At 35.6% G+C, this 14,793-nt stretch overlaps 1 protein-coding gene across 2 annotated transcripts in view; it reads left to right on the top strand.

Annotated features, from left to right (window-relative positions):
- LOC109099634 (catenin delta-2-like) overlaps positions 1–14,793 on the top strand; it is a 249,903-nt gene that overhangs the window by 122,208 nt on the left and 112,902 nt on the right. For both annotated transcript variants that reach the window (XM_042714368.1, XM_042714369.1), the window contains 2 exons: positions 4,283–4,476; positions 7,460–8,027. In XM_042714368.1, coding sequence (XP_042570302.1) covers positions 4,283–4,476; positions 7,460–8,027 — 762 coding nt within the window. The remainder of the gene's footprint in view (positions 1–4,282; positions 4,477–7,459; positions 8,028–14,793) is intronic.

Genomic DNA, 14,793 nt, shown 5'->3' with positions numbered 1-14,793 from the left:
TCATATTTTGATGATAACTATATGATATACTAATTTGTTAGGTTAATGTTGTGTTAACTGAATTTTAGTTTGCATATCCCCAAATCATAATTGTTTTTTTTTTGTTTGTTTTTTTTTGGCCAAATTTTCCATTTGCACCATGGTTGCATTAGCAGTATGTGTAATTAAAAAAAAATTACCAGTGCAATCCAGTATCACAGTGAACGTGCTGTTAGGCACACTCTTTTATTAAAAAATAATTAAACATTGGTATAATTATTAAACAAATTAAAACAGTAGCATATTGCCTTCAATTTTTTTCATCTTCATTTAGGTAAGCATTGCTTAATTTAATTATTGAAGTAAACAAGCAGCAATAATTAAAGAAATACATTAAGAGGAGTGTTTTTTATTGTTGTTTTTCTTATTAAGGTTTTATTTTTTATTTATTTTGTAAATATACAAAAAGACAACACAATATTATTTGCTCAGTACTCATTTACTACCCCTTATGTTGTTCCAAAAAAAGGATACAACAAAAGAAGATATTTTAAGAATGTTCCAAACCCTTATTTTAAGACTTCCATTGTATTTTTTTTCCATTGTATTTTTTATTCATACAATGTAAGTCAATGGGACCCAAAACTGTTTGGTTACCAGCATTCTCACCTACAAGTATTTACTTTTATGTTTCACAGAAGAAAGAAAGTCATACAGGTTTGGAACGACATGAGGTTAAGTAAATGATAAAACAATTTGGGTGGACTATCGCTTTAATGCTTAAATATACTGTATATACAATATTTCGCCTTATTATTTACTTTTGACTTGGTATCAATTTTATGATACTAATGGTTTCATTTGGAAAAAGAAAAGACTTATTGACAGTCTTATTGAATGAGAGGAGCATTCATATGAGCGCCTCACCAGAAAAGCTTTTAAAATAAGTGAAGCTGGTGTTTGCAGGACTGTACATTGGGGATGTGTAATTTATTCTGTGTGATACAGCATGCAGCGCTGCTCGGCACTTTGATGTTGGGGTTTCAGCACATCTGCTTTACATGTATGGAGGTGTTATCCTCAGTTAAACTAATCCAACCGCTCTGTTTTAAGGAGGTGAATGAGAGTGCTGTGGATTTCTTGGGCAGGCTTGACTGAGGATGGGGGAAGTCAGATGTGTAAGAGCTGTGTAAGTGTCTTACACTAGGTGAGGAGCTATATTTAGTGTCACTGCTGTGATGCTGTAGCTGCAGCCCCTTTAGACATGCTGCTTCAAATGAGAGAATGATTCCCAGGAGGCTGAAATATAACATGCACAAAAACGTACATACAGTATGCAAACAAAAGAGAGAGAACACACACCACATTAGAATATTAGCATGAGTGACAGTGATATATTGGCTTGGCTGATTGTTAGTCATTTAGTTATCAATGCTGGCCAATTAATTCTTATTAATTTAACATTCTAAACCAACATTTGGTTAACCAAAGCTGCATTGCATTCTCCAAGTCTGATCAGGGATTTTCAGATCAGTAGGAACATAACTGAGAGCAGCAGGCTATTATGGACTCGAATAATGCACCAATTTTCTTATCTCTCCAGACCAGCTTGATGGATCTGTCCGATACAGGAGCCATACATTACTGTGTAGCACGAGGAGAGCAGACAACATCCTCCTCCTGAGAAACCTGAGATGCTTTAACTTGAGCTGTTTTTAAAGGCACAGAGTTTTGTATGGGGTAGGGTAAAATTTGTTTCAGGAGCAGCTAATCTCTGATTGAGACTGATAGTCCAAACATGAGCTTGCTGAAAGCTGAGGTCACTGAAGGTGTTGATAGCATCTTGACAAACTATGAATTGTTGACCGAATCTGGTTTGCTGTCAGGATCCAGAATCGCTCGCAAAAACACGCAGTCGGGCCACTGCTGATTATCTGTGTAATCTGACAGGAATGGACATTCTCGACATATTCAACAGATAAATTAACTCTAGAGAGCGTGTGAGGGCCACACATGGTATAATTATTATTAAAATGATCAATAATTATGGTATTATATTACATAATATAATATATAAGAGAAACTAATTTAGATTGCTCCTAATCCTGTAATAAAATTAAAATTTTATAATAATAAAAAAGTATAAAATGTATCAAAAATTTTGATCAATTAAATGATGATTTTAAACATTGTTGTAAATGATTTCATATATTGTATCAGTTTATTTAGATATATCTAAACTGTAATAGAAAATAATTTAGTCTGCTTCCCTGCAATAAAATACAAATAAAATATTATTTTAAATAAACAAACAAATATTTAAAATATTAAAATATATCTATCCCTCCATCCATCCATCTATCTGTTATGCCAGTGGTTAAACATTTATGTAGAGGACTTTATGTATTGTAGACTGTATAATATGATTTTTCAAAGTTTTTCTACTTACAAATGTCACATTTAGCAATTTCTGAGTTTTTTAAAAAGAGAATTTCAAACACTAAAGTAAAATACACACAGTGAAATTAATTTATTTAAAATAAGTGTATAAGTGTAATTTCAGCTAGGTTAAGGTTTAAATTTATTTTTATTTATAAAGCACATATGAAAATAACCAAATGGTAACCAAGTGCTGTTGTTGGGGCTAAAAGTAAAATACACACAGTGAAATTAATTTGTTGTTAAACGCCATAGATAAAAAAATAAGATTTAAGCTTTGATTTAAACATTGAAAGAGATGATACCATTCAAACTGACACTGGTAAGCTGTTCCATAGTTTGGGGCTAACCCTTGCAAAGGCTCTGTCGCCACTATGTTTTAGCTTATTCCTACACACAGAGAGTAATCCGAGATCCCCAGCCATAAGAGACCTAGTTGGGTTATGAGGGAGTACCAAATCAGAAAGGTAGCCTGGAGCTAAGTCATGTAAACATTTGTAAATGAAGACTAAAATTTTAGCCAGTGCAAAGACATCAAAATAGGAGTCAACAGCCTAGCAGCAGCATTCTGAAGAAATTGTAAACTCCCAATAGATGAACTATTAGCTCCATAATAAAGTGAATTACAGCACAATAGTCAAGACGTGTGGTAATGAATGCGTGGATAACTTTGAAATTCTTGAGGGAGAGAAAAGTTTTATCTTTTTCAAGGCAGCGTAAATGGAAAAAGCATAATTTGACGACAGAATTAATCTGTTTGAAGTCCTGAGTCAATTAAAACGCCAAGGTTTTTCGCACACAGAGTAACATGAGAGCCTAGATCCCGATCACCAACATCATAAAAGTTACATGGTCCAAACAATACAACTTCAGTTGATGGCATGTTCTAGAGTTGAGAGACTCTAACTAGTCTCTGATTAGTCACATGACACTTACAGCTCAAGTGATTGGCTCAAAAACTTCTGCCGTCCAATACGCATGGATATTAAAAGTATTCCAAATATGGCTAGTTTTAGTTTGAAAGTTAACTAGTTAGTGGTTCAAGTAGGTTGTTTTATTGATGAATTTGTATTTGTATATATTCTGTATGTGTTTAATTGTGATTGTACATTTTGTAAATGTGGATTTTTTTTATTGTAACTTTTGTATTTATGATGCAATGCAAGTGTACCTGTCAACAGAAGTTTATGCGGAACATCAAGGACCATCGAGGAAAGAAGTTTTTAACTTTATTGTGTCATCCTTGAAGAATTGAGTGTATTTCACTGCTTTTTTTGTCAAATAAATCAAATCAAATTAAAATCAAATCAGCAAAGATGACACATTTTGAGGGGATTCTGCACCAGTTAGAGTACATTGATTCAGTGAAGACACTGCAAGGTATTATACATGATATTATATATGATACCGTAACCACTAACTTATTCAAAAGTGGGGGCTTTTTTTTTTTGCCCATTTTTGTGTATAGTTGTTATTAAATGTTTTGAAGTTTGGATAAAAATGCCAACACTGTTATTATGTTTTAAGGACTGTTCATGATCGATTGTCCTCATGCCCAACCCTAGTTCTCCCAGCACTTCAGCTGTTTGCTGACACACCCACACAAACATTAAAACACTTCATTTTTCTCGGTTTCTCTCTTCTTGAACATTCCTTTCCTTGGGTTTTCTCTTGTCATTTTAATCCCCATCTCTCATGCTGTCTTTCGCTTGCTCGTTCCTTCCTTCTCTCTCTATTTCACTCCTCCCCTTCTAATAAATTATGTATGCCATTTCTGCCAGGCTGAGGGCTGCATCGCTGCCTTGCTGAAATTGCTCTCTCTCTCTCTGTCTCGCTCTCTCTCGCTCTGGCACTCTGCACACAGGACCGAGTCTGCTCTCTCAGAGCTCACTGCAGCTCAGCTCGAACCCAGAGGGCTCCCTCCAGTACTCCTCCAGCTACCATAGTAACCAGACCCCGGCCCTGAGTGACTGTGTGTCCGTACTACAATCTCAGCAGCCTCAGCCCCCTCCACGCTCCAGCGGGCAGCCCGGAGGAGCCGTGCACAGCTACAACCAGGTGAGCGCTGCTTCTTTCCTCTTTTTCTCTGTATCTCATTATATATCCATCCTTAGGTGGGGGCGGACCTTGGCTCCAGCTGGGATCATATTTCAAGCTGCTGCCTAAAAAATGATTTCGAGACCTGATTAAAGCAATTAACTGCAAGACCAAAGCATTTGTTAGCAGATGCCAGCGGTACTGCATTGCATCGAGCGTTGAGTGTGTGCACGACAAACTTTGTCATTATGCAGAGAGTTAAATTGTGCCCTGTTGATAAGACTGTAATTACAGCAAACCCTGCAGGGCGGTTTCTCCCAACTTTCATTTCTTTTAAATGAGTCTCTCGCACCTGCTACGAGCTACAAATGTTCCAGTAAAAAGGTACGGTTTCTGTTCAGACTACAAATATTTAATTTGCTCCATGTTCGCTAAGTAACTGACCATTAAATGCATGCAAATGGCAGAAGAAGAGCTTGAGCAGTCGGTCACGATAAAGCTGACATTCTCACATCCTCTCTCGCTCGCTCGCTCACCCTCCCTCTTGCTCTCTTCTCTCTCTCATCCTTTGACACTTTTAATGAACACATAGGCCCTCTGTCCTCTAATGAAAGATGCCCAGCCTCCTCAGCCTTCCGGACTTGTTTCTAAAAGTCGAGGGGGGCCTCGCTGCAAAGATTCTTTGAAAACATTCTCATTTTAAATGAATGCAGTTTTTCATTTTTCTGGCTTCCAAGTGTGCTTCCTTTATATTGAAAGCAGAAACTGCATGGTGTTTCTTTTTCTCCTGTGTTTGTGCGGACTGTTGGCTTGATTCTGTGGAAGGTAATCTAAAGAGGGCTTGTCTGCTCTAGGATGGGTTTATATAACGCAACGCATCAGTTAGGTGCTTTTATGTAGATATTTTTAACACCATAAACCTCTTTTTCCCTAAATAATTCATCCACATCAGGAACCAGTAACAGTCTCTTCAAGTAGGTGTTCCTATGCTCTCTATGCCGGGATGTGGTTCCCCCTCTGAGCGAGAGAGAGAGAGTGAGAGATGGAGAGATAAAGCATTTGGTAGAGGAATGATGGTATAATTGCATTACACATGGTATAACATGATATTGAGCTATTAAATACCTTTTTTAAATCTTCACTATCCTATCTTGATAGTGTTTTTTTTCTTCTTCAGAGGATTCTTCCATCTCTTTCATCTCATTCATAAAAGTCTTATCAGGAGAAGCAGAACAATCATGAAAATAATGATTAAAGTTACAACTGAAATGCTTTTTGTAGACCTTTTTACATTCTACAACATATTCTCTATTTTTTTTATAATAAACCATCTCCAAACAGGGCTTCAGGATACCAATAATTAATATATGCTGCACTAAAGACTCTATATCAAGAATGAGGTGATTTAAGATTTTTGTTTTGTACAAACGCTGTCCCATGTGAAGCTTGAGCTTACAACCACTAGATTATGTGATGACATGTCAGCAGGGCAAAGGACTTCTCAGTGAAAACTTGATAAGGGGATTGTTCATAGGTGGTGCAAAGCAACACTGAATAATCTTTTTGTTTATGAACACAGCATATAGACAAACAGAGCCAGCTTTAGCTTTAAATGTCATAGACTTTTCCAGCACATTTATTCTCTCCATCTTCAAGACCTTTGCCTCATATTTATTCAACTTTATAGACTATTTGAATATTATTACCTTATATCAATGCAATGAAAGGGAAAACGCCCCAGCACACACACACACACACACACACACACACACACACTGGAAAATGCACTGACTGCCAGTTTAAAAATAACCCAATTTATTCTGAATAAGAATAATCAGGTTTCATGCTTTCTGTAAATGAGAAACAGTGGAACCAATGTTTCATTGTAATCACCCACAATCGTTATGGTGATTATGAGGAATCTAAAGGAAGAAATGTTTATTCACACGCCTGGCACTGTGCCAGCGTTAAATTGCCTTGGTTTATCTGTGCACGCCTGCCCTTCTGAATTATGGCCGATGCAACATCCATTGACATAAGGTGTGGTGATCCCGTGAGGAAATGTGACATATGGTCGTGAATGTATATGCAATAACTTCCATTTACAGGCTTTTTTTTATGTGTTCAGGATACATGCTTCGTCTGTTACTTTCAAGAGAATTATTATGATTTTCAAAGCATTCTGAGTAGAATTTATGCCCTTGTCTCATATTATCATATGAATATCAAGTAAACCACCTTGAAGGGATAATTCACCCAAAACTGAAAATTAATTTACTCACCCTCATGTCATGCCAAACCTGTGACTGACTTTCTTCTGTCGAACACAAAAAATATTTTGAAGAATGTTTTTGTCCAATTTTATTATATTATAAAAGTTTACCCCAAAAAAATTTCCCAGAAGTTTATAAAGACTATCAAAATAGGGCAACACAAACCTCAAATGTGATGATGTTTAGTCATATGACATGCAAGAAGCAATGCGGTTTTTATTCATTTATATTTAAGCTAACCAAGGCTGAATTGAATTGATCATAATGCAGTGAAAACAGTAGTAATGTGAAATATTATTACAATTTAAAATAACTGTTTACTATTTTAATTCTTTCAAAAAAATATTTTTATTCCTGGGATATTAAAGCTGAATTTTCAGCATCATTACTCCAGTCTTTAGTGTCACATGATGCTTTAGAAATCATTCTAATATACTGATTTGCTGCTCAAGAAACATTTCTTATTATTATCAATGTTTAAAAAAACTGTGCTGCTGAATATTTTTGTTCAAACCATAATACATTTTTAATGAATTCTTCAATAAATATAAAATTTAAAAGAACAGCAAAAAAATTCAATCTTACTACCCCAAACGTTTAAATTATTTGAAATATAGGTTTGGAATGACATTAGGGTGACATGAAAGATGTTTTTTGTTCTCTCTCTCTTATTTTTCTTTATTTAGGATCTGTACTGTTTGGAAATAACAGTTATCTTTCTCTCCTCATAGGTGACATCTAACCGTGCGGCCCAGCTTGCGGCGGGCGACTCTTGTCAGAGCCATGGCAGTGCCCTGCTGTCCGATTCCCAGCACCCCTCTGCAGCGTCCGGTCCGGGCCTGTACTACTCCAGCTCTACTCTGCCTGCCCAGCGCATCAGCTCGCCCCTGAACTCAATGCAGTCCACGGTGGCCAGCGGATCCCCGACTAAACTGCAGCGTTTGGGCTCGGCCTCCGACACACCCGGCTACGCCACCACCCAGCGCCTGCCCTCCTCATCCTCCTCAGCCTCCCCCAAGCCTTCTCCAGGCAGGCTTGCGAAATCCTATAGCAGTAGCTCACCGATCAATGCGGTGGGGATAGGAGGAACACCCGGTACTCACGTTTCAGGCTCCCCTCACCGGTTGGCGTCTCCGCCCAATAACGCATCGCCTATCTATCAGCAGCTGCAGACCGCAGGAGTGTCGACTTATGCTACGCTTTCACCCACCAAAAGGCTGGTGCACTCATCTGAGCAGTACAAGATATCCCACGATCTCTACGCCACTGCCACTCTACAGAGACCTGGCAGCCTTGCTGGTGAGTTACAACTCTTGACCCGCCTTTGACTCACCAACTGGGATTTAACAAACATTGTGTGGGTGTTTCTGTGGGGATAAAAAAGCGTGAAATACTTTCAGGCACCCAAGAAAGCAGTACAAGTCCATTGCTTGCTGTAATCTGGGAATGTATCTTCTTTAAAACGCTCAACTGTAATCTCATTCCAAACAGCAGCAGGAAACAATACATCAGTGTGCAAAGAATTTGTGCTAGTTGGTGACTAGTTAACAGACTGTTTGAAACATGCATAATTGATTTTGATCAGCTTTAAAGTGAAGGAGCATTGGCACTGACAGCAATTGGAAGCGACCAGAAGCCATTCATTTTCAATGACAGCTTAATTGAGGGAACATGATCACATCACAAATTGAGTTTAACTTTTTAAAAGTGTGGTGAGACAATTCAGCAAGTGTAACTGAAATAAAATAGAAATATTAGATGAAAAACTGAAATGAGTAAAAATTTGTAAAATTACTAAAAACTAAAACTGAAATAAAAATAAATTACAGCTAAATATAAAAAGAAAACAAAATGAAAAATATAAAATAAAAAAATAGCTCATTTAAAATATTTATAAATACTATAATAGTATATAATGCTAAAATACTAACACTGGTAGGTGGTGGCAAATTATTGTATTTATGAGAGAGTCACTGAATCAGCGATTTGATCAGCACTGATTCATTCAGGAATCTATCTATCTCTCTATATATATGCACACACTTTTGCATTCTTAGCTCGATTGCTTCTTACATTGAGAGAAAACTTGCTAACAAACATCAAAGTCCGAACATCATTGGCTTCTCTGTGATCAGAATAAGATAAATACCCACGGTACTCAAGTAAATAAACAGAGCAGACAGACAAATCTGACACTCATATTAGTTTTCACATAGAAAGCACCTAGGGAACCACATTTGTTTTTCTATGCATGCTTTCTTCGCTGATCCCTACATTCAGCCCCTTAAGTCTAGAGACTTCAGCTCTTGCTTTGAAGGAACATAGCACTTTGATATGAAGACTTATTCTCGCTCCACAGTTAGACATCAAAGACAATTCATTTATTCAGTCATATACGGTACGTGGCTGATATTGTAATTAATGTTGCTAATTTTGGATTTAACATGTTACTTTTTCTGTAATTGTTGTAGAAAATAATCTCAGTCAATCTTAGGTCAAAGATGGTGAGCTTTGATTAAAAAAATAATAAAAAACTCCTGCTGATGCTGATTAAAGTCCTCAATGTTTTTGGTTTAATAGCTTCATTAATCGCTTTAGCCTGTTAGTTTTCAATTTCCATTTATCACAGTACACAACAATCTGCTTTTATTAATTGATAGCATCCCATTTCATACTTCTAAGGTCATTTGCATTAGTTATTTAGTTAAAAGGCACCAATTATAAATACTGTATAAAAGAAAATATCTGTTTTATTATATTTTACTATTTAATTTATTCCTGTGATGACAAATCCACACTTCCATCAAACATTACCCCACACAAATCATTCTAATAATACAAAATAACAACAAATATCTGACTGATTTAATGTTCAACGTTTTTTTCAGGATTGTGTAATGAATTAAAACCTCAAAAGAACAGCATATATGTGAATTAAACATGATTTGTAACATCAGGGCTGTTAATAGTTAGGATATTATAGTTTACTAAAACTTAAACAAGAAAACATTTCTTAACTTGAAAATAAATTAAATTCAATTCAATTAATTTAAATTAAATAGATTTATTTCAGCTAGTTGCAAAGGCAACATTTCTCATTTTCATTTAGTTTGTCTTGATGTGCTAAAATAATTAAAACTTAAATCTATATGGACATAATAAATAGCTAAAATATATACTAAATATACTAAAAATAACACTAATATACATTAAAATAACACTTTAATATAATAAATGTTTTAATGCCACTTTAGATCAATTCAATGCATTTTTGCTAAACAAAAGTATTAATTTCTTTAAAAAAAAAAAAAAGGATTATCTGACCCCATACTTTTAAATGTAGTGTTCAAAATGATATTTAATTATTTCATTTATTTTAATTTTTTCTATTTATTATTATTAATTTAACAGAATTATTGTGTACAATATACACCAATCTGCATCTTTGATAGCATGTTATAATGCACTGTAAAAATTATTTTTCGAAGTTGAAAATAAAACAAGATTGTTGGAGAAAGTTTTACAAGAAAACTCTTCTTGCCTTTCTTTGTAATTTTTGTGAAATTTACTAGCAATTTCGGAGTGAAAATTGTAAATCTTACACCATTATTTTTTTTCATTGTCTCCTGCTTAAGAGGCCGATTGTGGACCCGTGTAAGGTATTGTTGATTACAGCCTTATATTACCTGCCACATTGTCAGCCCTTCATCAAACCCGCTGAGGGAAACAGTCACACATTGGGAAACAGCAGGCCAGTGCCAAACTATCGCTCAGCCCGTGCTGAGCCATCACTGGCTCTCCCGCTTGTCTCTTTGATTAAAGTCCAGCATCCCGTGGCCATACACCTCCACCAGTATCTGTACAGTGCAGTAGTCCAGCATGCAAGAAATTATCCCAGTCCACCCACCAACGCACTGACCGAAAGCTGATTACAGTTGAAGTCAATTACATAGTATAGACGGGAGACTTTGTTTGCAAGGTTTCCCTGATTTCTGGAGGGTATTTGATGCGTTCGGTGAGCCTGTCTTTCATGATGTGGTATTTGGAGGGATTGTCGGTGAGGGGCTGATGATGTGTGTCATTACAGCCGGAGGCCATGTGAGAGAGAAGAGCAGAGCTGGACTCTTACTAAGACTGAGAAAGATGGACTTTAGTGCTTGTCTTACTTCTGCGAAAGCAAAACTGGCACAGAAACAAGGTGCAAAGTGCAGTGCAATGCTGGAGAATCAGGGTAAACCATACAGAAACATGGTGTTTTGAGGAAAAACATTATTTTCTGGTCTAACTTGAGTGGTTTAAATGACTCTTGAATAAGCTTATCACTTCAGATGAGCATCAATGTAAAAGCACTATGAAAATACAGGCCTATTTACAGTAGAATGAATCTAATTGTAGAGCTAGAAAATTGTTGCCTTTTTGAAAGTAAAGACTTAGATGATGTACTCTGTACTTTGCTATTCTTCCTTTTTGTCACTTCACCTGTTTTATCTGGTTTAATCTAGAGCAGTGGTCTCAAACTCAATCCCTGGAGGGCCACAGCTCTGCAGAGTTTAGCTCCAACCAGCTCCAGATCACACCTGCTTGGAAGCTTCAAGTGATTCTGAAGACCTTGATTAGCTGGATCAAATGTGTTTGATTAGGGTTGGAGCAAAACTGTGCAGAGCTGTGGCCCTTCAGGAATTGAGTTTGAGACCAATGATCTAGAGGAAAGGTTGCTTTCAAGCTTATTAGAAGAAAAGTTTATGATAGTAGGTTTCATTCCAATAAACCACTTTTGACCCCATTTTTTTAAAATAAGACAAAAGCCACTTAAGTCCCCATATAAAGTGTTTTGATAAAGTCTGTTTTCTTTGCTTTTTCTTTAGTTGTTGGCTAAAGAACTCACTCTGAAATGTAATTTAAATTTGATTATTATTATTATTATAGTTTTATATACAGTATGTATATATATATATTCTATATATTAGATCTCATTGTACTTTATAATGTTACAATAATACAAAGTCTTAATTAAAAATGCATACATATCAATATAATTCATAATTAAAATAATAAAAAAAAACAATATAAATAAATTAATATTAATAAATAAATAGTATTTAGATAAATTAACAAAAGAAATGCTATTGTTGTTAAATAATTTATTAAATACCATTTAATCATTATTAAATTAATGGTTATATTTCTATTGTATTTATTAATTATTGTATTATTATTATTATCATCATCATCATCAACATCATTCTATCATCCTCATGCTTTAATGACAGCAAACATAGACCACAATACACATCCATTCAGCCAGCTGTATCGTCTAAGTTGTTCCAAATGTGTACCAGATGTACAAACCTATTTATTCAGCCAGCTGTATCAAAGGCTCGTGGATTTCTCTTTTAGATGTAATGTTTCATCATTAGGTGGGTAGGGAGCATGAGGGCAGATTGAACGGATGTTACACTCGTCTCCTCACAAGATACGGGAATGGTTTTGCTAGTTTATATAGGCATCTGTGTGGGAGCCCCCGACCTTTCAGTCCAAATCCTCCACCTGGACAAGGAGTTTTGCCACGTAATTGCCTTTGAAAAGCTGTGGTTCTCCTGCAGTGAGACGTGCTGCTTTACTGCTATCACAGACGCTTGTAATCACTTGGACCTGTTGGCAACATCTGAGATGAGGTGTCTCTATCTGTTGCCCTCTCACTTTCTCTCTGTTCTTACATGTCTCTTCTTGTTCTCCTGCTTGTCTGTCAGTCTTTCTATCTGCCGGGTCAGCCATCTGTCCATCTCTCAGGCTGCCCATGTCTCTTAGAGTCTACCCTGTTGAAGAGACCAGCATATGTTGCGCTTTGGATGCTGCTGTTCCCACTAAAATTTTAAGTAGCTTAACCAGCAAGATTTCGGTTTTCAGTCAGTTCCACCAGAAAGAACAGCACAAATATGCTGGTCTATCAAGAAATTGGAAGAAATTGGCTGGAAGACTTTTCAAACATTTGTCAAGGACCTCTGAATGTGAAGATACACTTTCACAAGTATAAATATTAATAAGACATTTTGTTATCAAAATTAAATAATTGCCTTTTAAATTGTCACAGTACTAAAACAAAACAAGCTATTCAATTTTAAGAGTTTGCAAAATATTTTCTGGAGACACTGTAAAACACTAGCAACAGCAGCATGTTAAAAATCAAAATGTTGCATAAATACATGAATTATGAATTTTATTAGTTTATTTTTGTTGCATTCATATTTAAACTAAAACATGTTATTATTGTCTGGAGAATATTTACTCTGTATTTTGACTTAGTATTATAGTAAGTTATATATAATAAGTATTAATATTTAAAATAAGTTTTTATTTATATTTCTTAAATGTCCAATTTCTAGTTTTTATACAAACAAACATACATACATGTGTGTGTGTGTGTGTGTGTGTGTGTGTGTGTGGATCAGATCAGTAGAGAAGATATTTTGTAAGATTTTTTTTACTTAGATAGATAGATAGATAGATAGATAGATAGATAGATCGATAGATAGATAGATAGATTGATTTATGTTGCAGTGGTTTGTATAAAAAATAGATATTTTGTAAGATTTTTTTTACTTTTTTGTTTAAAAAATAAATCTGACTTTCCTAAATTTTTCACAGACTCCCAAGCACCCCCTTGCAGCCCCCTGGGGGACCCCAGACACCATCTTATAGACCTTTGACTTTCCCATCAAATGCTGGTGTTATCTGCAGAAGTTCATGTCTTATTCTCTGAATCTCATGTCATTCATCTTTCCTACCTGGTCAGAAGAAAATATAGCTTCTCAGATGATAAAGAAGTGTGTGTGGTGTGTGTGTGTGTGTGTGTGTGTGTGTACACACATGTGTGTGTGAGAGAGAGAGAGATATTTCGGGGATTGTGGATGTATCATGACGGATCTCCTCCAACACTAAGGAAATCAGTTTAGGGAAGAGGGGTGTTTGTCTGCCGGACACTTATAAGGTGATTACACACAGTGCCCTGTATATCTACAGCTTCTTATTTTCTGAGCATTGCACAGAGCATCAGAGCAGATCAGACAATGCAGTTGTCAAGATTAACATGCATGCACGTGTTCTGTTTTAGTGGCCTTGAGGAAGAGTTTCTGTTCTGCTGATTGCTTGCATTGCTGTTCAGAAAATAGTACATCTCTGTCATTCAGTAAAAAGCCAGTGAGATGAGCTGCCAAGATATAGAGAACCCTCCAGTCCTGAGCCACAACAACTCTAAAGATTGTGTGTCTCTGTGTGGGTGTATGGCATCCCTGTAGGCCGTCGCAAAGCCAGGATATCAAGTCTGTGGATCAATGCGAGTATGTGAGTGAATGTTGAGTTAGCATTTGCCTTCCTCCTGTGTCTGAGGTTCATAAACATCATCTTAACGCTCTCCTTCATCCTCTCGGGAGATCCCAGCATGCACTCTTGATCAAGAAGGAAAGGATTAGTTGGGCTGTGTCCACACAATTTCATATATCAATTTCATATTCATATACATCATATAATTTTCTGTAAAGTTGCTTTGCAATGATTTGTATCGTAAAAAGCGCTATACAAATAACTATAACTTGAAATAGGGGAATGTTATAAGCATTTTTTGTTCCGCACTGTATGTATCATGCTTATATACTATCTATCTATGTATCAGATATATCTACATAAATATAAAAACATATGTAATATGAATGTTAAAACATTTGTGATGGACAGGTTTAGGGTTACGTTTTCAATAAAGTGAAGATCCATACTAAATTTAGTTTAAACACCATAATAAAGTGAATATTCTTTAACATAATATAAATCATTCTTTAGTATAATTTGTAAGATGTTATCATATATTCCTGATTTTATATCCTTGTGGGGACAATAGGACCCCAGAATGTTGTATGTGTGTGCTTCTAAATAGTTCTGCTTTTTTTTTCTTTTTTTTTGTAATACATAAAATAGTAAATATTAGTAATATTTATATTAAATAATCTAAATTATTCAGTGCTTATTTAATGAACACTAATTATTTTAATATTTATTATTAAAATGTAATAAG

Source organism: Cyprinus carpio, chromosome A24, assembly GCF_018340385.1.
Source record: "Cyprinus carpio isolate SPL01 chromosome A24, ASM1834038v1, whole genome shotgun sequence".
Lineage (NCBI taxonomy): Eukaryota > Metazoa > Chordata > Actinopteri > Cypriniformes > Cyprinidae > Cyprinus > Cyprinus carpio.
This window is presented reverse-complemented; position numbering and strand designations above follow the sequence as displayed.